Source organism: Pteropus medius, unplaced genomic scaffold (genome assembly GCF_902729225.1).
Source record: "Pteropus medius unplaced genomic scaffold, Ma_sr-lr_union100, whole genome shotgun sequence".
Lineage (NCBI taxonomy): Eukaryota > Metazoa > Chordata > Mammalia > Chiroptera > Pteropodidae > Pteropus > Pteropus medius.
This window is the reverse complement of record NW_024349801.1, coordinates 5,193,841-5,217,286: the sequence shown is the minus strand read 5'-3', so window position 1 is coordinate 5,217,286 and position 23,446 is coordinate 5,193,841. Positions and strand designations below refer to the sequence as shown.

Sequence of the window (23,446 nt, the reverse complement as noted above, 5' to 3'; positions counted from 1 at the left end):
GCACACACGCACACACGCACACACGCACGCACACGCACACGATCAGATGCTTTATACAGCCTTATTTATGGTTGTATCCCCAGTTCTTTGCATAGTACTTGATGCATAGTAGCTGCTCAAAAATTATTTGCTGACCAAATGGGTGATTAAGGCCACTGGAAATTAGAGGTTGACTTAGAATTTTAGCCTAATTTGATGAGTAGAAACGTCTGCCATAGGTTTAGGAAATGAATTATAGAAGTGCAATCGTGAGAAGGTTTGCTCTGCTTTGGGTCTGTAGAAAAGCGTTTTTAATATTCATGCTCTGTAGTTGCAAAAATTCCGCTGTGATTTAAAACCCTGAGTCTTGGAGTCTGGAGCCTCCTTGTGTGCAAAACAAAGCAAATGGATTGGGGCGCGATCTATAGATATGTTTTCTTTGGCCCACAATGTATTTTGAAATAAATTTATATTCGCCAGTGTTCAAGAATTGGAAGATTTTATGTTGCAGATTTCCGTGTTCTTTGGAAAGCTCTTTAGATCTGATGCCACTGGGCCCAAGATCCTACATGGCAACACCTGGCTGGACCTGAGCAGGGACAGTGAATTCAGTCCCTGCCGGGCCCACTTCATCTGTGTCCTCTGGCTGGCCCAACACAGGTAGCCACGTGAGGTGTGTGATCCTGGCGTGCTCGCCCTGTCCTGCACAGAGGCCTGTAATTATGTTTCTCCCAGGCCCCCAGCACAAACGGCTTCTTCACCCTGCTGTTTGTTCCATGAATAGGCTTGGCGCCCCGGCCTTCTCTCCTGAGAGAGACAAGATCCCTGGGCTGAGGCGGCCCCAAGGGTTGGGTGTGGGACATGGGCAGCGGCAGGAGATGATAGTACACAGGTCCCCTGGGCCTGCACACTGCAGCCCACACTGCACGCACAGCCCAGGACTGGGCCTTTGCTTTGTGCTTCTCCCTGTCACATTGTCCCCTCCTTCCTGAGCCTAGGGAGGAGGATTCTGGGAAAGGATGACTCATGTCCTCTCAGAATTTCCAGCCTCAGGCTAAACCAGAAATAGCCATGATAATTTGGTCTGATCTTGAACCTCCTGTGCCATGGGGGTTCTGCTTTGGTAAATAGATGCAGCCCTTCCAAACATTTGAAATGTTTCAAGATGCTTGTTTCCTTTTCCCTCCGAATTTTTATTTATTACAAACTGCATTGTTATGATAAAGAACAAAATTTAAAAGGGGAAATTACCTCAGTGCTAGCCCTATAATACACTTCTATCTTGTAGTCCTTTTTCAATATGTATACATAATTGTAATTATAATAAAATTAAAATTCATTCGCTTTGGTATTCCCAGCACCCAGAACAGGAGATGGCATGCAGTAGGGTTAGTAATTATTTGTTGGCTGTAGAATACTTTGTTTACTTAACTGTAAGTGAACATCATTCACTGATGTTCTAACTGTTTTCTAATTACATGTACACCGATTATTATCGCATCAAATTGTTAGAATTTATTTGCCATTTGACTATATTTAGATATTCTTCCAATTTATCAGGATTAGAAGTACTATTGCAATGAGCATTTTTCTCCACATGACTGTTTTTGAGCGTTTTGAATTATTTTCTTAGGATAAATTCCAAGCATTTGAATTCCTGGATCAGAGGAGAGAAAAATAAGAATTAGAGAAATTGCTTTCTAATGTCTTATTTATCTCTATTATCAAGAGTGTTCGAGAATATTAGTTGTACCATAACCTCATCAGCATTTGGATTATAATTTTTAAAGTTTTGCTAATTTAGTGGTATAAGATGGTACCTAATTGTTTTTAATTTGCCTGTCTCTATGTGTGGTTATTAGTATGGGTCGAAGAATTGTCTAAGCATTAAATAATGGTGTTTCTTCTTGTGCGCCTTACCTATCTGAGTAGTTGGCATGGCATATCTATTAGAAGATAGATTTTTAAGTTAGATTTAGGTGAATTTATAATATAAATTGATTGACTCGATTTTCCTATCATAGTGACTGCAAGTCACTAGTATGTAATTTTCCATTTTACTATCAGATATGTTATTATAGGTGTGACATTCTGTTCTTTGGGGAGTCTGAAAACATGATTGCCAGAAGGACCTTAGAGATCTAACCTGACCTTGATGTCTCAGACAGAGTGACCCCGGCCCAGAGAGCAGAAGCCACTGCTCGCTGACTCAGCTGGCGAGTGGGGAGCCAGGGCTGCCCCAGGCCAGCCCGCCACTCTTTAAATTCAAGCCTTCTGAGTGGCAGTGTACAGCTGTCCGAGCCCATGATGCTCTCCTGGCCTGGAAAGTTCTTTTGTGCCGAGGTTTATGCTTTTTTGGACTAAGGCAAGCTTTGTAGGACTCCACTGAAGGTGTGCCAATGCCACTCCATTGACAAGGAGCCAGCCATTCCATATTTCTGACTCTGGGCACTTCAAAATACCCTGGGCAGGAGAATTTGGAGGAACCCATCATCAATTAGTGAACATTAACCTCTTAACAGTCACTAGATGCAGATCTGATATTGAATTACCCTTGGAAGATGCATAAGTTCATCAATATCGGCGGCCACAATGTGCCAGGTGTTGTCCTAGATATTTAGGTCTATAACAGGGGAAGAGAGGGACATGGCTCAGGCTCCAGATGTGCTCCAGCCTGGAGGAGCTGAGGCGTCCAGAGGGCTTCTCCTTCCTGCTTCACTGTCTGCCACTCGTCCCTGGGAAGAAGAACCGGCAGGCGACTCCTGAACTGGCCGACAGGAGACCTGGTTTAGAAATGAAGGTTCTGTTCCCAGCTCCGCCACTGTGTAGCCTGCATTGCCAACTTCCCAACTCTTAGGGCGCGTTCACAGTCAGGTCTGTTCGTCATTCAGCAAACGTACAGCGCACACCTATTTAGTCAAGACTGTGCGCTGGGCACCCAGGTTGCTCCAAAGGTGGCTAAGGCCTGGCCCAGCCTCCAGGGGTTATACTTTGGTGGGATAAACAGCAATGCTAATATCTACCCTTCAAACAAGCAGAATTATAAGTGAGTGTAAATAAATGCCAGGGGCCATGGAGGACTCAGTAAATTGTTTTGAATAGGAGTGGAGGGAAGCTTCTCAGACCTGGTACTAAGTAAGCCAAGCCTTGAGGGATGGAGAGAATCCCAGGTAGGGATGAGCACAGATAGCACCGCCCAGCCTAAGGAGCAGAAGGAACAGACACCGGAACCCTGTCATCCAGGATAGCTGTCAGGAAGCGGGCTGGAGGGAGAGGCTGGGTCCAGCCCGCCAGTGCTGCTTAGAAACCTTCAGAGGGTTTGGGAGGCACAGTGAGAAAGAACATATGTCTGAAGCCTGGGAAGGGTCTGGGTCTTGAGTGGAAAAATGTTAAAAAGAAGGAGCCTAAGAAGGAAGAGATGTGATCCCAGGAGGTGAGCTTAGCAGAAGTCGCTTTTCCTGAAACTCCTCCTGACACTCAACTTCCAAAGCTGTTGATCCCGACAGCATGTGGCAGGTGCGTCTCTGGCGATTTTCCGATTCCAGCCTGTGGTTGGCCTTTTTACTTACTGGCCTCAGTCTGGTAGGCCAGAGTGGGGAGACGGCTGGCCACCCTCTTGAAGTCTATTTGCTTAGTTTGGAGAAATCCTGATTGTTGGTGTTTATTTGTTCCATTACTCAACAAATATTTATTGAGTGCCCACCAGGTACATATCAGGTGTTTTAACAGTAAAGCAGAGGAGGAGAATGATGGCAGTGTAGAGATGTCCCAAATTCTGGAGGTTTTGGAGACCTAATTCATTCTTTTAAGTCTGGATTCTTGGTGCTGAATTCCCCCTATACGAGGAGCTGCTCTCCTGCTGATCTGTTTATGGGCTTCTGTCCTAGATGCCTTAGGGCCACGTGAGCTGCCTCGGAGGATACACTCCTGGTGGCCAGCAGCTGCCAAGCAACTCACATGTGCTGGGTGGGCTCCCACTGACGCTCCTGGGAGCCCAGTCCACCAGCCTCCCCACCTGGCGTCCTCCTCGGCAGCCCGCCCAAGCCATGGAGGCCCCGGAGGTCCCCGTGGGCTCGCTGATTGACTTTGGGACTGAGCCATCTGCCTCCTCGCCTCTGGAGACGCTGCCACCAAAGCTGCAGGATGGGGACAGCTCCCAGGGTGACGGTGCTTCAGAGAGTGAGACCACGGAGTCAGCAGACAGCGAGAACGACATGGGCGAGTCACCCTCACACCCGTCCTGGAACCAGTACCGCCGCTCCTCCTCCAACGAGTCCTTCTCCTCCAACCAGAGCACCGAGTCGGCCAAGGACGAGGAGGCCCTGGAGCTCAGGGAGTTCATGCGCAGCTACGTGGAGAAGATCTTCTCCGGGGGGTAAGCCCCTGGGCCCTGCTCTCAGCTCTGTCCCTGAGCAGGCTGTTCCATGGCCAGGGCCTCCAGTCCCTCACCAGCCAGTGATGGGCCTCCCTGGTGGCTCGCGACTCCATCCTGGGCTGCAGATAGGACCACCTGGGGAATTTCACCCCTTCTTCCCCCCCACCCAGTGCATCGACCACTCCACTGACACCCTGCCCACACCGTGGCTGAATCCAAGAGGACACTAGTTTTGCTTGCCCAGTATCTGAGCACTCTCAGGTTAGCTCCTCGCTGGCATTCGATGTCAGGGTCATACTTCACTAGGGAGCCGCAATTACTAGCTGACATTAAATTTAGGTGCAATATGAGACAAGGTTTCAGTGACCCATGCCCCTTGTGATTCTCAAGGGAAGACGAGCCTTAAGCAGCTGCCAGGATGGGGACCCTTCCTCTCACCTCTTCCTGTCTTTCCTTCACAGTCCTTGAAGGGGCAGATAAGGAGCATTAACAATTGGAGCAGCAGGAAGCAGAAGTGGGAGTTAGATTGTAGATAGAGAAGCAGGGAATCTGTGGACAGGCTTCTAGCTCTTCTATCCTCATGTGTTAATACCTCAACAGAGGCAAGGGCGGGGGAAACAAACCCTGATTCATGGGTGTAGCTGTCTACTGGTGGCCTTGCGTCATTCACAGCAGCACGTTCAGGCTGAAGGTCTTGCTACTGAGACTGTCGTCTGTGGGCCCGGCGCATCAGCATTATAGGGTGCTTGTTAGAAATACAGTCTTGGACCCCATCCCGCCCCAGTGAGTCCAAATTTTTCTTTTAATAGGGCCTCTAGACTCTTTGCACACATGATCCGAGACACTCTGGATGAAGGAGAAATGTTATAATTTCCTTAAAGCAATAAGAATTTCTGACTGTTGACACTTTGCAAAGTACATTATTTTTTATCATGATTTAGGTCGCTCGTTTGTGAACTGGCAAGGCTGGTGCCTGCCTTTTTTCAGGTGTGCTTCGATTTTCTATGAAGTTAAAAAAGGGATAAGTTCAATGATAAGCCAAATCTTTGTCCAAAAAGTACATTTATGTTTGATGTTGAAGGCATTCTGGGAGAACAGTAGATGGAGCTTCCTACTTATTTTGTTTGACTAACACTGAAATTAGTCAGCTTTCTTTGAGCACACGCAGTTAATGAAAAGGGGACAAAGCCCAGAAGCTTGCTAATTTGCCAGGAAGGCAGGTCTGTGTTTGCAGCAGACTGTTGGCAGTCTGGAACACGGACAGCTGAATCGAATACATTTTCAAGAACATTCCAAAAATCACTGCGAACGGCTGTCAAATTCTCAAATTTCATCTGGTGTTGGTATTTGCGGATAAATGAGACCAACATGTTTTCTACAGAACATTAAATAAATGAAATATTGCATGAGCCAATCAGCCTTAAGCCCCTTGCTCCATTTTTGTCAACATTGAATTTGGAGTAGAGCAGTGCCCCCACGAAGAGCGATCAGAAGCGGTTTGAGATCAGTGAGCACTTTGTCCACCCTGGAGGTGGTGACCTTCTGGGGTCCCCCTTCTCCACCCCTCACGCACACAGCGAGATTAGGTGAGCAGACTGGATTTTCACAAACTCAGAGGAATAAGCAACCATGCCTTCCTGATTAGTGGGAGGTGCCATCAGAGCTCTGTGTCCAGTTGACGTGAATTCAGTGGGAAGATCCACGCTGCCTGCAGCAGCCGAAGATTAGTGGGAGTTGGATGACCTGGAGAACCAAGCCCCCAGAGGTTTGGAGGGTTGGGTTTTGTCACTCTTACTAGTTCTGGGACTTCACCGGAGGCTGGAGGACAAAGGGGAAGGAACGTAGTAGGCTCTGGAGCCAGGAAGTCTGGACTGAGTCCCCATTTGCAGCTCCCCAGCTGTATCTGATCCTCTGAGCTTGTCTCCTTATCTATGAAATGGAAATAATACTGTTTTTTTCACAGCGTTGCCGAGAGGGAGAGATGAGCCGATGTAAGTCAGGCTCTGTACTTGGCTGGGGTACAATTCCTATTAGTTCCCCTCTTTCCTCTTCCCCCTACTGTAACCTCTTTTGTCGCAGAAGATTGAAAGTTGTCGTTTTCCCCCCTTGCTCTTTTGTTCAGGGAGGACTTGGACCAGGAGGAGAAAGCCAAGTTTGGCGAGTACTGCAGCAGTGAGAGTGGCAAAGGCCGGGAGTGGTTTGCTCGATATGTGAGCGCCCAGGTAAGGGCAGGTGCTGGGAGAAGTGCCCAGGTAAAGGGAGGTGATGGGGGAGTACCCGGGTAAGGGTGGGTAGGCTTGCCCAGGTAACGGGGACGGGCTCGTGATGAGTTGCATCCTCTCTCTCTCTTTAATTCCTCCACTCTGGAGAAAAAGTCAAGGGCAACGACCCGACAGAAAAAAATAACACTTACCTAAAGACGTTCTGAAAAGGCCTACTTAGAATAGTGGGAAGTGGGAAGGAGTTTATTTGGATGCCCCACTGGAAAAGAATGAGTGAGCAAACTGGCCTGTCAATCACATGAAATTCCAGAAAAGTTAGTTTTTTGTAAAGGCGAGCCTGTGGGCTATTATATCCATGCATATTTTTATTAAATAACCCACAATATTCGGTTTTTGTAAAGATAATATATTGAAGATGACAGCCATGTAAGTTCAGAAAAGAATTATTTTGTAAATATCCAGTTGATTTTTTTTTTCTATAAAGTGGCTTAAATTCCTAGTTTTTAAAGTATTTTTGTCACGATTTATTCTTCAAAGAAAAATTAGAAAATGCAGATAGCAAAAATAGAAAAACTACTCATAAATCTATAATCCAGAAATAGCCAGTGTTGTCATCTTGGGGTTTTGTCTCTCCATACAGTTCCGTGTGTGGGTGAGAGTGAGAAGTTCCTGGTTTTTAAAAATCTCATAAGGAGACACAGGAAAATGTCTGCCTGTGCTCTGCCAAGTGAGGGTTGTGTGCCAGGTGCCAGCACCCTGCCGGGGTCCTGGTTTCTGTAGAGCAGGCGAGGCTGTTACGGTCCTGAGCTTGCATCCCAGCTGTTGGGAGATGCTCGGCGTGGTAAGCCCACAGCCTCTCTGAGATGCAGTGTGTCTCTGCCACCCGGTTGCCCCGGTGACGTGTCTGCTCTCCTCCTGGTCAGCGCTGCAATTCCAAGTGTGTCTCAGAGCCGACCTTCTACCGCCTGGTGCAGTCTTTTGCAGTGGTCCTGTTCGAGTAAGTAATGCTGTTGCTCAAAGCTTTTGTCCTATGGAGCTTGTCTTCCGTCCCTCCCCTGCCCCACAATAACCTGGTTGTGAGTAACAGCCAGCACGAGTCATCAGCTCGCAGTTGCTGTGATACACACCCAGTAGCAGCTAAAGGGAGAAGTCGTGACCAGCATCTCACGGAAGGGAGTTAGCAAGCGGTCCTTACCGGGCATAGCGATTAGAGGAGCACAGCTGGGTGTGAGTAAATTCTTCCACTCAGGTTCCCGGGACAGGCTGTGATTATACACGGTTGGCCTTACCCTCCTCCAGCAGAGATCTGGAGTTTTCTTGATTTTCTGTTGTGAAGTACTTCAGACTAAGTAACCTCCCACTTAATGATATGATTGGATGGCATAGCCTGCCCTGAGTACAACCTTGGCACTGCTGGAGCCTTTCATCACACAGGCATTCACAGATAAAGTGGGGTAGTGGATGGGGCCCCTCTGCCCCAAGTGGCCGTGGGAGGCAGGCCATGGGACTCACGGGGCTCTCCATCAGAGGCCCCGTGGCTATAGGACTGCCAGACCTGCTTCAGACGTCTCGAGCTTCCATGAGAGTGGGTGACATGTCCTCCAAATACGAATCTCGGGGACACATCTCTGCTTGCGGGGAACCAAGCAGTGGCTTTAACGATCCAGGCAGAGGGGGCAGATCGTGGGTTAGGAAAGGAGGCACGGAGGGAAGCCCCGATGTGACCATCCCTGTGCTCCCCGTGCCCCATCTCCTCAGTGTAGCCTCAAAGCAGGTCCTTGTCCCATGGCTTATGCCATGGACATGCCCCCCATCCCTATGTCCATTTCGTCCTTCCCCTTCTCATCCCAACGGAAACGTAGCTCTTCTCTTCAGCTTTAATTCCCCTGTGTCTCGGTGTCTCCTCACCTTTCTCGATCCCGCCACGAACCTAGGGCATGTACTGGAGGAAAGTGCCCAAAAGAACAGAAAATCGGTGTGTGTCCTGCACTTGCTCGGATTATCCCAAGTTCAGGATACACTCACGCTGGGGGGAGTCTGAGTGTGCCCCCCCTTGGCTGGGAGCACGTCAGGAGCCCACGTAAAGCGGCCCCCAGGTTGTCTTATACGCAAGATGCTCTCGGGCACTGAAGATCCTTCAGCTTCTGCACAGTCACATCTGTAGGGATTTTCATTTGCGTAGATCGCGCTTGCCCCCCATGGTAACATAACTTATCTAATTCTCAATTCTTCTTTGAATTTTTCCTTAAGTAAATAAAATTGGGAGAAAAATTAAATTCAAGTTTTAACCCTGCCAAACCACAAAATCTTCCCATTACTTTGTCTGTGAGCATATATATTTTCGATTACTCGCAAAACCAGAAAACTTTGTAATATTTTGAAAGTCATTAATTTTTAAAACGTGAGTTTTATCATTTTTAGTTGATTAGTATTTTTAGCTTTTACTTTTATTTAGTCTTTTATGGTTTTATTAATAGTTTAGTTCTTTAAATTTATTAGATCAGCTTTATTTTAAAAGATAGACAAAAATGGCCCTAATCTACTATCTAGATCATTTCTGTTGACTTCCATCTTTAAGTAATGTTTGTCCAAAGTTAAAAAGTAAATAGGAAAGGAAAATGCAAAAGGAAACAGGATACAAAAGTACAGAAGCCTGCCATGAAGAGGGAAGCCTTTTTCGCACACCCTTTTCTCTCACTTTTGATCCGTCTCCCAATGAAAACCACTGTTAATGATGCACATATCAGCAAATACATATTTTTTCAAAAAAAAATTACATTTACATATAGTTCTGCATGTGTAATGGCTGTATATATAGTATTCTGACATATCCGTGTACCATAATTTATTTAACTCACGCCCTTTTGATGGCATTTAGGTTATTGCTCTCCATTTTCTTCTCATTCATTGTGCTGCAGTAGATAGCATTATAGCGTTTGTGACTATAACAGTACAAATTCCTGGTGGCAGACAGGCCCTCTTTTTGAAGTTTTCCCCTCTCTTTTTGTTAGCTAAGTTGAATGGATCTATGTGTGTCTCATAATCTTAATATAGAAAGTATGTTGTAACATAGTCAGTATAATTCTTTACATTTCTAGAACATTTTTTAGTGTATTAAAGGTTCTGGTATGCAATGCTTTGATTTTCGGCAAGTGACATAGGGTAGATAGGTATACATATTCCTGTTGGTTTTTAGAGTATCATCCCCAGGCCAGGAGCATCCGAGCATCAGCTTCACAAGGGAGTTTGTTAGAAATGCACATTCTCAGGCACTACCCCAGGCCTGCTAAACCACAGACCCTGCGGAGGGCCCAGCAATCCACCTCTTACCGTGCCCTCAAGGAGATTCTGATGCTGCTCAAGTCCAAGCACCACTGACTGGAGTGTAGCCTCTAACTCATTAATTCCTGAGAAGTAGGGGCAAGAGGACCACTGGCTTCGACCTGAGACATTCCTGTGCCTAGGGTTGAGCATCTGAGGCCTGGGCTGTTCTACCTTAAAAGCGAAGGAGGCCAGACTGACGGACGTGAACTCCTTCCTGCCCAGAATGAGACCCAGTCCTTGCCGTGTGCTTATGGGTCACTCACCTAATTGAAACAAGGGAGATCACTTTTGTTGCTTCTCCTACATGGCATCTGGGGAGTGAGGTATTAATTTAGACATGTTCACAAAGTATTTTGGTCTTGTTTCATGAACTTGCAGTGAGAAAATTGCCAATCGACCTTGCTTCTTATTTCAGGTGTCATCAGATGGATGACTTTGGGCCTGCCAAGAACCTCATGACCATGTGCTTCACTTACTACCACATCGGTAAGACACGGGGCAGTGGTGGTGGTAGGGGGTGGGTGTCTCCATGGAAGGCAAACTTGAAAACTCAAGACTTGTCAACTTCTTCCCAATTAAAGGCAAAGTTGTGAGGCTTCCAGGAAACAATGGAAACTGGTGTTAGGGAGGGAATGAGCAAGGAGTGAGATCCCTAACACAGGAGAAGACACGGTACGAAGGAAACCGCCAGCTGTTGGAACGTAAGACGATAAACGCATCCAGCAGGACGTTTCATAGACGGGAGTTGCTAGATGTGAGGACATCAGTTTCAGGTTTTTGCAGAACATGACACAGGGCTGGCGCTGAAGGGAGGTGCGAGGAGCAGTGAGATCTCAGGCGGGAACGCGTTCCCGGGAATGGGCCGGAGAGGCCTTTGCGAGGAGTGCAGACTGTTCTCTACGCTGAGGCTCTGACAGCTCTTCTGGCTCATTCTAGTGGAACTTTCTGGTACATTGGAGCTTGAGGGCTCCCTGTGTTAAGATGCTACAGCCGTCCCTTTCAGGCCGCCATGAGGAGAATGCTGCTGGGGGCCTGCACACGGCCTTGAGCTGGGGCGGGGCGGGGCCCCGCACTGGCCTCCCTGTGCACCCTTTCCGTGACCCACGGGTTTGCTCTTACAGTGTGTCCCAGGCCCTGCAACTCAGCTTTGGCCTCCCCTCAGTCCCAGCAGCCCACCGTCTTCACACTCCTCAGTTCTCTTGGCATTAGCTGGTTTGACTGCCTTAGCTTGGCCAGGCCACCACTGGGCAGGTCCTCGATGCCGGGCCACTCACTGGCTGCCTTTGGGTCAGCTGGGAACCCCTTGTCCAACCCGCGGCTCTGCCTTCTCAAAGAACAGCTCGATGCTGCTTGTCCGCGTCAGATGTGTGTGCAGAGCAGCTTAAATTAGTAGGAGACACTCAGCACCTTCACCTACAGAGAGCCCTTTCACCTGTAGGGGGCGTCTCGCCTGAGGAGGGCACCTTTGATCTGTAGGAGGTGCCTTGACCAATAAGGGGGTGACTTGACCTAGAGAGGGCTCCTTGGCCTGTAGGGGTGTCTTGGCATGAAGGTCTGTACACTGCCTTTAGAAAGGTTCACCCCTTGTTCCGCCTCCACTCACACTCCCTGCCCCCTCAGGGCACCCTCTTCCTGCCATCTCCCGTGTCCAACACCCTCCATTTCAGGTCCTGTCCAGGTGCCATCAAGCCTGTCTGGAATCCACACGCCTCCCACAACTTGTTGTCCCCTAGCCCTTGGCCCCACCACTGCGTTATTGCTTTCTGTCTTATGCTCTTGTACTGTGTATATGTTCATTGCTCACCTCTCTTCTGGACTATGCGCTTCTTTGGGGCTGGATCCTTGCCTGTTTCTTCTTTAGCCCCCCGTGGCACCTGGCTGACTTCTTGTACACAATCGGTGCTTAGTGACTGCCTAGAGAGAGAAGGTGCCCAGGCCCCTGTCTTCTCCTGGGCATCTCTGAGCCTTTTGCTTCTCACTGCCATGTCCAGCTATTGCAAAAGGAGATCTTCCCATGACCCCAGCAGCTCCAGCAGCTAACAGGAGTTCCTTTCTGCCCTCCGTTGTTGCTACTACACAGTATGGCTCTTATTCCAGCTCTCTCTCCTTCTCTGTCTGTAGGTAAACCACACCTGCTCCCCTCAGAATCCAAGGAGAAGCCAGCAGGGAGCATCGACTCCTATTTGAAGTCTGCCAACAGCTGGTTAGCGGAGAAGAAGGACATTGCCGAGCGGCTGCTGAAGAATACATCGGCCAAGACGGAGAATGTCAAGGGTTTCTTTGGGGGGCTGGAGACCAAGCTGAAGGGACCCATGGTCAAGAAAAATGAGTAAGTGTTGTCTGGTGTGCATTCCTGTCTGACTGGGGAGGGCCAGGCACACAGGTATGACGACAAATGGCGGAGGTCACATTAAGCCTGGAATGACGAGGAGGCCTTTGCCTGGTAACAGAAGAATTTGTTCACCCTGGCGATCTTTGGGGCCCAAGAACCGTTCCCAGAAAGCACAGCTGCCAGCACAGCTTAACTCCACGCCCCCCAGAGTTTTCTAGGGTTTCCAAACGCCATTCTGTTTGCTGAGGTGCAGGGATGTCCCCTGTGGGTCCATGTTTTCTAGGACAGATGAGGAGCATATGGAAATTGTCAGTTGACAGGAGGGAAATTACAAACCCTCCCTTCTCCTTCCTCGTCTAACTGTGGCAAGAGTTTGTATTGAAGGCACAAAGCAGACTCAGGAGAAACCACTGTCCTCAGGATAGCAGATCCCCCACCGAAACTCGGGAACCTTATAGCAGGCGTGTGGAAGCTAACGCGTCTACAAAGAGAGGGGACGTGTCAGCAGAAGAGCCCTGGGCCCAGTGCCAGTGCCAGCCACCCTGGGGTCACCTCCGATGGCTTGGTTACAACCAGCTGACTTGGCTTGGTTCTTTTTCTGGTCCGCATAGTTCGGAAGTAGAGAAAATGGCACAAAGTAGCCTAAGTTTTAAAAGACCAGCAATTGACAAATGTAGCGATTTAACAGAAATTTTTTAGAGAAAACCACATTAAATGTACACGTTGTTTATGAGACCGAATCCTGTTTCAGCGGTGTCAAATGGTTTCTTTGAAAGAGTATGGGGGTCACATCGTCACTGCTGTGGTTTCTCTCCCCCAGGGAGGACGAGAGTAAGCCCAAGGACAAGCCGCAGAAGACCGGTGAGTGCCTCCCAGCTCTCCAGCCCTGGTGACCCAGGTCCCTGCAGGGGTCTTAAACCAGGCAACCTTAACTAGAAGCAGCAGCAGCAAGCAGGTCAGGTCCCTAAGCATCCTGGGGCCCCACAGCCTCTGTGGAGCAAGGCGCTGCTGCAGGCGACTCCCCAGTTGCTCTCAACCCCAGTCTGTTCTCTACTGAGCTTCCTTCTCTAGGGGTTGGGTGCAGGACCAAGCTCCTTATCCCAGAGAAGGCAAGGAAAGTATGGTGGGGGTGTGGGAGCCTCCCAGGGAACCCACCCCCCGCTTAGAAGAGGTCCTCATCGCCAGGTGTGAAGAGTGTCGTTGTGGGCAGGAGATGAGCTGTCATGCAATTTCAGCTGTGAAGATATTTCCCTGGTCTCTGGGGAGAAGCAGTGACTATCAGGAGTGTTGTCATGGGGTTTGCCCACATGTGGGTGTAACCAGAGCCACGCTCAGCCTCTCTCACCCTCCCACAGTGACCGTGTGCAGCCCAGAGGAGGAGAGGAAGGGGGAGAAGATCTACCTGTACACGCACCTGAAGCAGCAGCCCATCTGGTAAGGCCCCCCCTCCTACCTGTGGGGCAGCAGTTGCTGCACTGTCGTCTGCATCGGAGACAAAGGTCACTCATGCCCGTCAGGATAGCCAAAATAAAACACACGAACGATAGCAAGGGTTGGTGTGGACGTGGAGAAATCGGAACCCTCATACACTGCTGGTGGGGTTGTCGAAGGGGGCAGCCTCTTTGGAAGGCAGTCTGGCCGTTCCTCAGAAGGTTAAACAGAGAGTTACATATGACCCAGCAATTCTGCTCCTATGAATGTACTCAGAACAATTGAAAATAGGTACTCGAGCAAAAACTTGTGCACGTACATTCATGATAGCATTATTTATCACAGCCAAAGGTAGAAACAACTCCAGTATCTATCTACATGGACGTTGGACGTATGGACACACAAAATGCAATAGATCCAGGCCATGGAATAGCATCTGTCATACACAGGAATGAGATGCTGGGACCTGTTCCAGCACGGGCGAACCTGGAACACGTTCTGCTCAGTGAAAGAAGCCAGACCGAAGACCGCCACACAGGGCCCGACTCCATGTATACGAAACGTTCAGGACAGGCGAATCCCTGGAGACAAAGTCGATTAGCGGTTGCCAGGGGCCGGGGGCGATGGGGAATGAGGGGTGACTGCCAGTGGATATGGAGTGTCTCTCTGGGGTGATGAGAATGTTTTGGAAATCGTGGTAATGGTTGCACAACTCTGCGAATATACTAAAAACCACTGAATTGCATACTTTAAAAGTGAATTTTACGGTTATACGAATTATATCCCAATAAAGCATATTATATGTATGAAGGTCGTGGTTGAAGTGAGAGGCCAGTGGTCAGGGAAAGTCTCGCCCTCTGCCTTGCTCTGTGGCTGGCCGCATGTGCTGCTTTAGGCCCTCCAAAGCCTCTCCATCACCATATTTTTTGCACTCACGGTCGGCAGTGTCCCAGCACCTGGAACCCAAAGGGTGTCAGACTCTGCCCCTCTCTCCAGATCATGGTCTAGCCCCGGGCGGACTTGGCCACGACAAAACAAGGCCCGTGTGAGGAATGCGGCCAGAAGGGGCTGGACTGGAGCGTTCAGATGCCTCTGTGGGGAGGCCCCACCCGAGCTGGGACAGGGTTCAAGAGGAAAGAGGGAAGAGGAGAGCTGACCGGCCCTGGTCACACCTGTTCCGTGGTTTTCGCTCAGCCCCTCTGGGCCTCGACTTGGGGGCTGTCCTATCCTCTGCAACAGGGCAACAGCCCTTAAGGGCTGGGTGAGGGATATTGTAGGTTTTGCAGGCAACCATTCGACTCTGCTATCAGACAGTATGTAAGTGAGTGGGCAGGGCTGTGTGCCCATAAACCTCGGTGGACACAAACAGGCAGCTGCTGGGTTCGGCCCACCCACCAAATTGGTAGTTTGCCGACCCCTGATCTTCTTCAAGTGTTTCTTACTGTGCGTCCCTGTAAATGTTTGCTCTCCGCACATGGCCTGTCCCTGCCACGCTCCCATTTATGTTACTAGCACCTATTCTAGAAAAGCGTGTCTCTCCGAACCCCCTGCTTCCTCTCAGGAGCCTCGCTGGGGAACAGAGACGTGGGAAACGGCCTCCGTCTACATCCTGCCCTTGGTGGCTTCGGCTTTGACCTGACGAATCCAGGGCTACCTGCTCCACCTCACCTTCCTGCATCTCACCTGTTAGGCTTTTTCACCTTGGGAGGAATGTTCAGATATGTTCACGATGCTTGGCCGGGAGCCCCAGGGAGACACCTGATTTAGGATAAAGGCACATTTATCGCATTTTCTCTTCCCAGCGCTACCTCCCCGAGACTTTCAGAAGCTCATCCAGAGGTGGCAGGAAACTCCGCTTCCCCATCCTTCGAGTGGGCCAGGAGCTGCCTTCCCAGTCTTGCTTGGAGAGAACTGATGCATGTCTCTGTCTCGCAGGCATACGCTGAGGTTCTGGAACGCAGCCTTTTTCGATGCCGTCCACTGTGAGAGGAGAAAGCGGTCCCCCACAACCAGGTAGGGGCAAAGTCTGGGCCCGCTTTCCTCGGGGAAGAGGACCCGGGAGCACTTTCTTTTCCCGTTTCTGAAGAGGAGCGCAGAAGAATGGCTGAGTCCAGGCGTCTGTGTTTCTCCTTCGACCCCGTGTGGCCCCGGTGCCCTGCAAGCTGCCTGAAGGGTCTGGGGTGCACAGCTTCATGGGTGGGCGGGGATACTCAGCTTGCATGAGCGCTTTCTGTTCTGGGGCTCCGGCATGATTTGGTCTGACCCTCCTAAGAATGCAGCCTCCCACTGAATGAAACCATCAGGACCCCCTCAGAGCCACTCTGCCTATTGGCTGTATGGAGTCAGAATCCCGAGCACGAACCACTGGCACAGGATCCTGGGGTGCGGGGTTGGCCGTCACCCCTATACTTTGCTCTAACATCAGAGAAATGCAGTTGCTGCTTTCAACTTACTCCTCTGGCTGCAGCCTGAACTTAGCTCTGCGGCTTCGCTGAGGGTGAACTTGCCCCTTCCGAAGACCTCTTTGGTAAACCGTTTCACAGAGCACGTGGCGGCAGTGAGTGGCTGGCGCTGATGCTGTGGGCTGGTGCTCAGTTCTCTCTCTGGCCACAGCAGGCGAAGGTTGCTGTCCACTGCACTCGGCACTGGGCAGGATGGGGACAGCAGCCCTTCCAGTCCTGGGCGCCCCACCCACCCCCCCCGTTGGCCCCACCAGTCCTGGGACTCTGAAGCCTCTGAACCTCTCCTCATTAACGAAACAAATCCCCTCTTCTCTAACACTGGGGAGACCCCTTAACCTTTGTCCCTGGCAGGACAGAGAACAGATCCTGCTGTATAAGACTTCAGTCCACTAGCACGTGGGCGAATCTCAGGTGGAATCTTTCTGTCGGGGGACAGCTAAACCCTAATGGGGCAAGATGGCCTGCCTGTACCCTGCAGCAGTCAACTGTGTCTGCGTTTCCTGGGGAGGCAGAGGGAGCACCTGGTGGGAGGGGACACTGACACTCTTCCCGAGGACTCTAGAGAGAGGACTCTATGCTCTGCCAGGAGACGAAACTGAGAGAAATGCTTAGATGCTCATAGGTGAACGGGTTCCTCTTGTTGCTTAGCGCTCAAACTCCTAGGAAACGGATTTATCTCGAGTACCTGTCTCTCTCTGTCCTTCTCCGTTTCTGCCTGTAATAACCCTCCTTCTTTCGCTTGTTCTCTTTTTCCATTCACATATCTTGCATGACTTTGACATGTTCCTCTGTTGACCTGTTTCTGCTGCCGCTCCAGAGGGGATGCTGGAGAGGAGGAGAAGAAGAGGTGTGTGTCCACGTGACTTTGTTCATGTTACAGTGCTGGGGTCCCTTCCAGGGCCACCTCAGGGCGGGGGAGGGCCGAGCCCAGACACAGGTGCAACTCAGCACCAGCTGCCGGTGGCAGGGGCATTCCTGGGAGGCAAGCCCAGCGCTGGGACAGGCCGGTGACGGGTGAGAGCTCGCCAAGGACAGAGCACCTCGAAATAGTTAGACAACAGATAAGACACCCCATGACCTCTCAGAAGGCCCAGTGGGAGTTCAGAGAGGAGAGAGCAGTGAAGTCCAGAAAGTCGGCTTCGATTTTGACACAGTCGAGCTCTCCACCGGCCACTCCGGGCCCTTCCAGGGAGACCTTGAAACCACACCTGCGACTTCACTTGCATCACACTTGGAATCCCGGCTCAGAAGTCACGGGTGGGTCACAGGATCTGTCTGCTTGCGGTCACACACTCAGAGGCGTGCAGGGGTCTGCCAGACCCTCTCCCATTTCAGCAGATTTGAGGCATTATGGAGAAGCGACAGCTGCTCTCTCTTTCCCAGCCTGCTGGGGGTCCTGTGGTGTGCGGAGGTCCCCTGAAGAGAAAGGCCTAGAATGAGGCCGTTTCCTGTAAGCCCACGGTCGGGTCTGGTTCTAATTGTTTGAACTTTGTATTTGTTAGACATCTTTTGTAATATATTTTTAGAGTTAAAGCCCTGTCTATTCATCATATCAATTCTGATATGATTTTTTCCCCCATGGAAATTTCCCAAAGCATGCTTCCTTTATTCAGTGATGTATTTTTAGTGCCTATTGTTTTATGAGAAATCTTGTTTCTTATGCAGCCTTATGATGGTTCTAAAAGGAGTATTTAGGCATAACCGATATCTCCTTTAATAGAAAGCCCCGGCGTTCCCACAGTCCCTCTGGGTGAGTGTGATTACCCAGCATTCCTGGGACAGTGCTTCTTAGCACCACAGCCAAGGCCCAAGAGAGTGGGAGCATCATGGCCTCCCAGTGGTCAGTCCTGAGTCCACGAGCAGAGGCCTTCCCACCAGAGCAGATGTGGTCTGACCATGCACATCTTGGACCTGCCCCCTGGGACACTCAGACATGCCCAGGCCTCACCCAGAAGAGGGGCAGGTGTTGCTTTGAGATTCGGAGCGGGAGGGTTTGCTGTGAATCGGGGCAACCTCGTGCCTTCAACATTATTTCTCCTCTTTGGTAAACTCTGCTGACGACGCCGTTAGCATCCTCTCTGTTCTCAGAGGCAGAACTGGCTCCATTGCAGAGGCCTCCCATTCTGCAGGCTGTTGGTCACATCCAGATCCCCACTGCAGCAAGCTAGACGCCTGCTCCACCCTTGGTGCAGTGTCAGATCTCGACTGGTATTGGGTATTGGACTCAGTTTAAAGAAATCAATTTCATCTTAGGCATCACCTGATCTTCTGATTGCTAATGACCTTCAGCGTCTTTCTTCAGAGATCAGATTAAAGGTCCCAGTTCTACTCCTAGCTAGAAAAAAGAATCACCTCCTCATCCGGGTCAGGAAGAGTGGAGGTCAGGGCTGCTGTGTTTCACGACTCTAAGGGAGCCAATGCCCACGTGATCTGGGAATGTGCGGTGTGCAGCCTGCGCAACTGAACACAGCGGGCCTGGTGGTGGTGTGGAGACCTGCGTGCCTGGACAAGCCTAAGGGTGGCCAGTGGGAGGAGGAGGAAGGGAAGGACAGTGGGGTGGCATGGGATCAACACAGCAGCTGGAAGCGTGTCCTGGGAAGCACTTCCCGGGTGTCCTGTCATCGGCACGAGGAGACGGAGCCACACTTCCCTTTGCCTCTGTCGTGCCGCTGATGGACCGCGGCCTCCCGCTGAGCTGCCGCAGCTGGGCCAGGAGGGTGGAGAGGTGAAGTGTTGATGTTCTTGGTTCTGTTTCTCTTTCTCTGGCTTCTCCATCACCCCGACCCCTCGTCCCTCATACTGCCTCGTCTCTCCCTTTTCTTTGATCTTTCTCTTACCCTCGTTTTAGTCAGACTCATTATCCAGAGTTTAATTTTTAAGGGGAAGTTGGCCAAAATGAGCTTATCCTTACCGTCTACACTTCTAGACAGACACAGTGTGTCCCTTACCCCCCGGGGGACACAGTGGGGCGGTCCCCCCTCCCCTTGGGACAAGGGTGCTCTGCAGTGAGGGGAGGGAGAGATGGCTTCACACAGGGACCCAGAATCACTCTCGTCCCCAAGCCCTGTGCTCGCTACTGTTTCTCCACAAAGAACTGGCAGGCAGAGTCTTCTGTCCCAGCTGCGAAGTCACACACAGACCAACTTCCTTTCTCATCGGGGTTTTGCATTTTGCGCTAGAGGTCTGTACCGTCTTCATGGTGGACACAGGTCACCATGTGTCCCAAGAGGTCCAAGGGGAGAACGTGGGTCCGGTCCGTGTGCCCCGGGAGGGGCGTGGAGTCAGCGTCAGCTCTGAGGAAGCCAAGGGGAAGAAACGACTTTCAGCAGAGCCAAGGCTGCCTGGCCAGACAGCGTGGGCAGCAGAGCCCTTCAGCCTCCCTGCTCCCCGGGCCTTGCCCAGTGGGCCATGCCCTCGCCGGCAGAGTAGAGCCACCAAGCCGGTGAGGTCTGGAGACGTAGCTCGAGTCTGGGAGCCTCCTGGCCGGGATCGGGGCGCTCATGCCCCACAGGACGCTGGTGGGGTCCTTTCCTCTGCAGGTCTGTCTGCCCATGAATTGGGGCCGTGACCTCCCATTCTTGAACATAGAGAGGACATGGGGGATGGCATTCATGTCTCCTAGAGAATGTTCTAGGCAACCACCAAGCGTATGCCATCTCCGGTCAGTAGAAAGCATATGAGCTTTGGATCTCATCTTAGGAAGGATGATTTAAGTCAGTTTGAATTTGGGGCCCCCAGGCGGAGTGTCGGGACTCTGGTGGGCTCCGTGTGAAAGCAAAGTGAGCAGCTCCTCTTTTAAGGAGGCCATGCTTGGGTGCCACCGACACCTCTAGGTCTGAGCAGAGGAGGGGCGAGTGGCTGGGGACACAGCAGCACTCTGGACACCCTCTCCTGTCACCTCCTGTGCTTGCAGGGAGAAGTGGTGCCACATGACCCAGGAGGAGCGTGACGACAGCCTGCGGTTCAACGAGAACATCACCTTCGGGCAGCTGGGGTAAGCGCGCTGGGGGCCGAAGCTTCACCACTGGTGACCTAGAGAGAGGGGCGAGTCAGGGGCCAGACCCAGTGAGGAGGGGGCCGGCCGGGACACTTCAGCCTGGGGGCTCCGGAGGGGAGCACCACCCCTCACAGCGTCACACATCCACGACACAATATCAGTTCAACACTGCGGTCTTTAACAGCTCAGAACCTTATGATTCATTACATTTGGCCTAGATTCCAGCTCCTGGTCCATCCTGTCAGCACACCTGGTGGCGGGCAGTTTCACAGCATTGTTGGCTGGCTGGCAAAGGAACGATTTATTTTTAGTTTTGTTTGACAATTCCAGGTGGCCTGGATGTTTGGCCTCCAGGAGAGAAGGGCCCGGGGCCCAGATCCCTCTCCCCGGGGAGGTAGGAGGGGTGCTGGCTCATGGGTGTTTTTCCCTCCAGCACATTCACTCACAACATGCTGGCGTTTGGTCTGAACAAGAAGCTGTGCAATGACTTCCTGAAGAAGCAGGCTGTGATCGGCAACCTGGATGAAGGTGAGTCATGCCAGAGGCGGGAAGGGCTGGAGTTTTAGGAACAAATGGTCTGCAGACTAGAATTTCCCACCGGGCTGGAAGGATTAGCCCTATTTTAATGAGAAGTACGTTAAACTATCTGGTTGTCACCCCTCCCGTTTCTGTCTACCTAAATGAATGGGATGCTTCTCATTCCATTTGGAAATCCCTTTCTGCTAAGCAGGGGTTGCCAGCGGCGGGGGAGGCCTGCCAGCTCCGTGTTCAGTCAGGGCCAAAGGTGAAGCTGTAACATGGGGCTCAGAGCTAGAGAATGGTCAAACTCTGGCCACGATCTGCCTCTCCCAAATGGCCACCATGTGGCCTCCCTTTGTTTCTTGAAATACACTGCCATGAGAGGTACGGGGATGAGAGGGTGGGTGGAGAGGGGGTCTTGAGGTTCTTCCAGAGTTTCCGGCTTCTTTAACAAAAGGAACTATGTTGCTGCGTCAGCTCCTCTGATCTCTGGCCGGACCCCCACCTTCCTGCGTCCCCCCACCTGCCGCAGACAGCTCCTCCTCAGCCTCCGCAGCCCTCCACTTAAATGTGTGTTCGGACTGACCAGTGTTCTTTTTTAAAAACCTCATTCTGCTCCACATTAAAGGAGCCACAGACGAGTGGCCTCGGGAGAGGAGAGAGTGTTAGAGGCGCCGCTAGATGATCTCACATGTGGTCACCAGCCCCGCCACGCCAGCAAGGGCAGCAACACTGTCCCCTCTCGCGCCCCGCGGCCCCTGTGCAGTCTCCAGTACCTGGGCTCCGCCCGCCCCCGTGCCTCGTGCAGTCTTCCCGTAGGGCCTGCCTGCACGGCCCACCCCCACCCCACCCCCACCCCCCACCCGGAGCATCACTTTCTTGGGAAGAGGCTCCCCAGTTCCAAGGAGCCCACTTCCGGGTGCACGTTTGTGCACGACACGCAGTGTGCTGGTGGCCAAGGGCTCTGTCCTCATCACACGCTTTCAGAAGCCCGCAGCCGCTGGTCCTGATCAAGTCCCGATTTGTCATTGTCTCAGTCAGAGCAGGAACTGCCTGTCCCTGCCACCACCTTTCTTCCCTGACCTAGCCTGGCTCTCTCTTCCAGAGCAATACAAGCTGCTGAGCGACCACATCGAGCAGATGGCCACTGAGTAGGCACAGGAGGGCGCCTGAGGCACACCTCCGGAGGACCGAGGGTGCACGCAGCTCTCCTTGGCCAGCGATTGACCGTGACCCCACCCAATGACCCTGCATGACACCGGCAGCACCTAGAGCCTCTCCACGCTGCCTCAGAACTAGCAGTTAGAAGACTCCGGTTGCCTTTTCTCCCCATCTCCCCTCTGCCTGTGTCTGCTCCCCCATCCACATGCCAAAGTGTCCCTGGATTACATGGCTAAAATGAGGTGACTGTCCATACCCCCAAGTGTCAGGCCTGTGACATGGGACTGAAGGAAGAGAGGGAAGGAGGCCAGGGCCAGGGTGGGCACAGGGCACTGTCTGCCCGCAGCCTCCTGCAGGAGAGAGAGGGTGGGGTGCTCATGGGAATGTAGATAAGGGCACACATCGATGACACGGGCAGTCGTGGGTGATGATTTGGGGCCCTCTGCTTCAGGCTTGGGACGGGTAGACTCCCACAGTCAGGGCTCCTGCTGAGTGGCGGTGTGCAGAGGTGGCAGTGGCCCTCTCGGTGTTGGTCCACGGCTGGTGCTGGCTTTTTCCTGGTTCCCCACCTCCATGTGACAGGAACTGGAGTCACAGGAACCTTGAGGAGAGATGCCTCCTATTTTAGAGAAAGAGACTGGTGCAGAGGACATTCCTTCCTGGAGGCCGAAGGCCTGGCCGCAGTTGGGTGTGGCATGCCCTGAGGACATCTCTGTATTAGTCACACCTGGCACCCAGGTGTCTGTCAGACCCTCTGAAACATTCCTGGTCAGCTGGAAGCTTCCTCCTAAAGCAGAAATATTCCCACCACTCATTCCCTAGGAGTAGCATCGGGCTGGCTGTCCCAGGAAGCAGCACAGAAAAGAAGTTTCTTCAGTAGCTGCAAGACAACCGTCCTTTTGCAAAGCAAATAGTGCTGCTCTTTATTTCAAAAAAGACAGAAAAATCTGTGTCAGTATTATAGACAGCTGGGCACAGGCGGCTTCTGGTGGCAGTTGTGCGAGGCTCTTTAGCGGAGTGGCTTTGGGCCTCTACCACCTGGCAGCCTTGGGATGACACCTTTACCTTCCGCAGCCCAAGCCCTTCGAGATCTTTCCTGCAGACTCCGCAGATAGCCCCTTGTCTCTCATCCGGTGCCTGGGAGGCGTGGCTCTTCTCCCTGGTTTGTCACCAGGGGGACCAGCCCCCAGGGCACTGAAGTCTGATCCCCAAGCATCCAGCATGCTGGCTCCTCTGGTATGAATATTTCACCTGGTTCCCTCTGCCTCCCGCCCATGGCTCTTGGGCACTGACCTTGAAACAGGCCCGTGGGGGTCTCTTCGCCCTTCATTCTCCTGTCCTGCTTCCCCTTCTCCAACTCGCAATCACATTACATTACTGTCTCCTCTTGAGCATGGCAAATACATGCCTGGTAGTCACTTATCCAAGCAGTGCTCGAAAGGGTTCCCTGGTGGACTGCCTCCCCGGAATGTTCCAGAGAAGAACAGGTGTTGGTTGAGCCACTGAATGCCCATCTGAGCAGTCGTAAGGGAGGCGCCATGAAACGGTGCAGCCTGAGTGCACAGTATGAACTGTTGTCAGCAGGAGAGCTGTGGAGCGGGGCTTTGGAAACCCCGTTCGTTTTTTGATGGCGGTGAGAGAGAG

General features: G+C 51.6%; 1 protein-coding gene across 5 annotated transcripts in view; it reads left to right on the top strand.

Annotated features, from left to right (window-relative positions):
* Positions 1–23,224, top strand: part of KIAA0513 (KIAA0513 ortholog) — a 111,918-nt gene extending 88,694 nt beyond the window's left edge. For all 5 annotated transcript variants that reach the window (XM_039888751.1, XM_039888749.1, XM_039888750.1 and 2 more), the window contains 11 exons: positions 3,867–4,354; positions 6,477–6,576; positions 7,500–7,573; positions 10,316–10,386; positions 12,022–12,229; positions 13,053–13,093; positions 13,588–13,666; positions 15,599–15,676; positions 20,039–20,119; positions 20,556–20,650; positions 21,747–23,224. In XM_039888751.1, the coding sequence (XP_039744685.1) occupies positions 4,026–4,354; positions 6,477–6,576; positions 7,500–7,573; positions 10,316–10,386; positions 12,022–12,229; positions 13,053–13,093; positions 13,588–13,666; positions 15,599–15,676; positions 20,039–20,119; positions 20,556–20,650; positions 21,747–21,796 (1,206 nt within the window). In that variant the 5' untranslated portion in view covers positions 3,867–4,025 and the 3' untranslated portion in view covers positions 21,797–23,224. The remainder of the gene's footprint in view (positions 1–3,866; positions 4,355–6,476; positions 6,577–7,499; positions 7,574–10,315; positions 10,387–12,021; positions 12,230–13,052; positions 13,094–13,587; positions 13,667–15,598; positions 15,677–20,038; positions 20,120–20,555; positions 20,651–21,746) is intronic.
* The last annotated feature ends 222 nt before the right edge of the window (positions 23,225–23,446 follow it).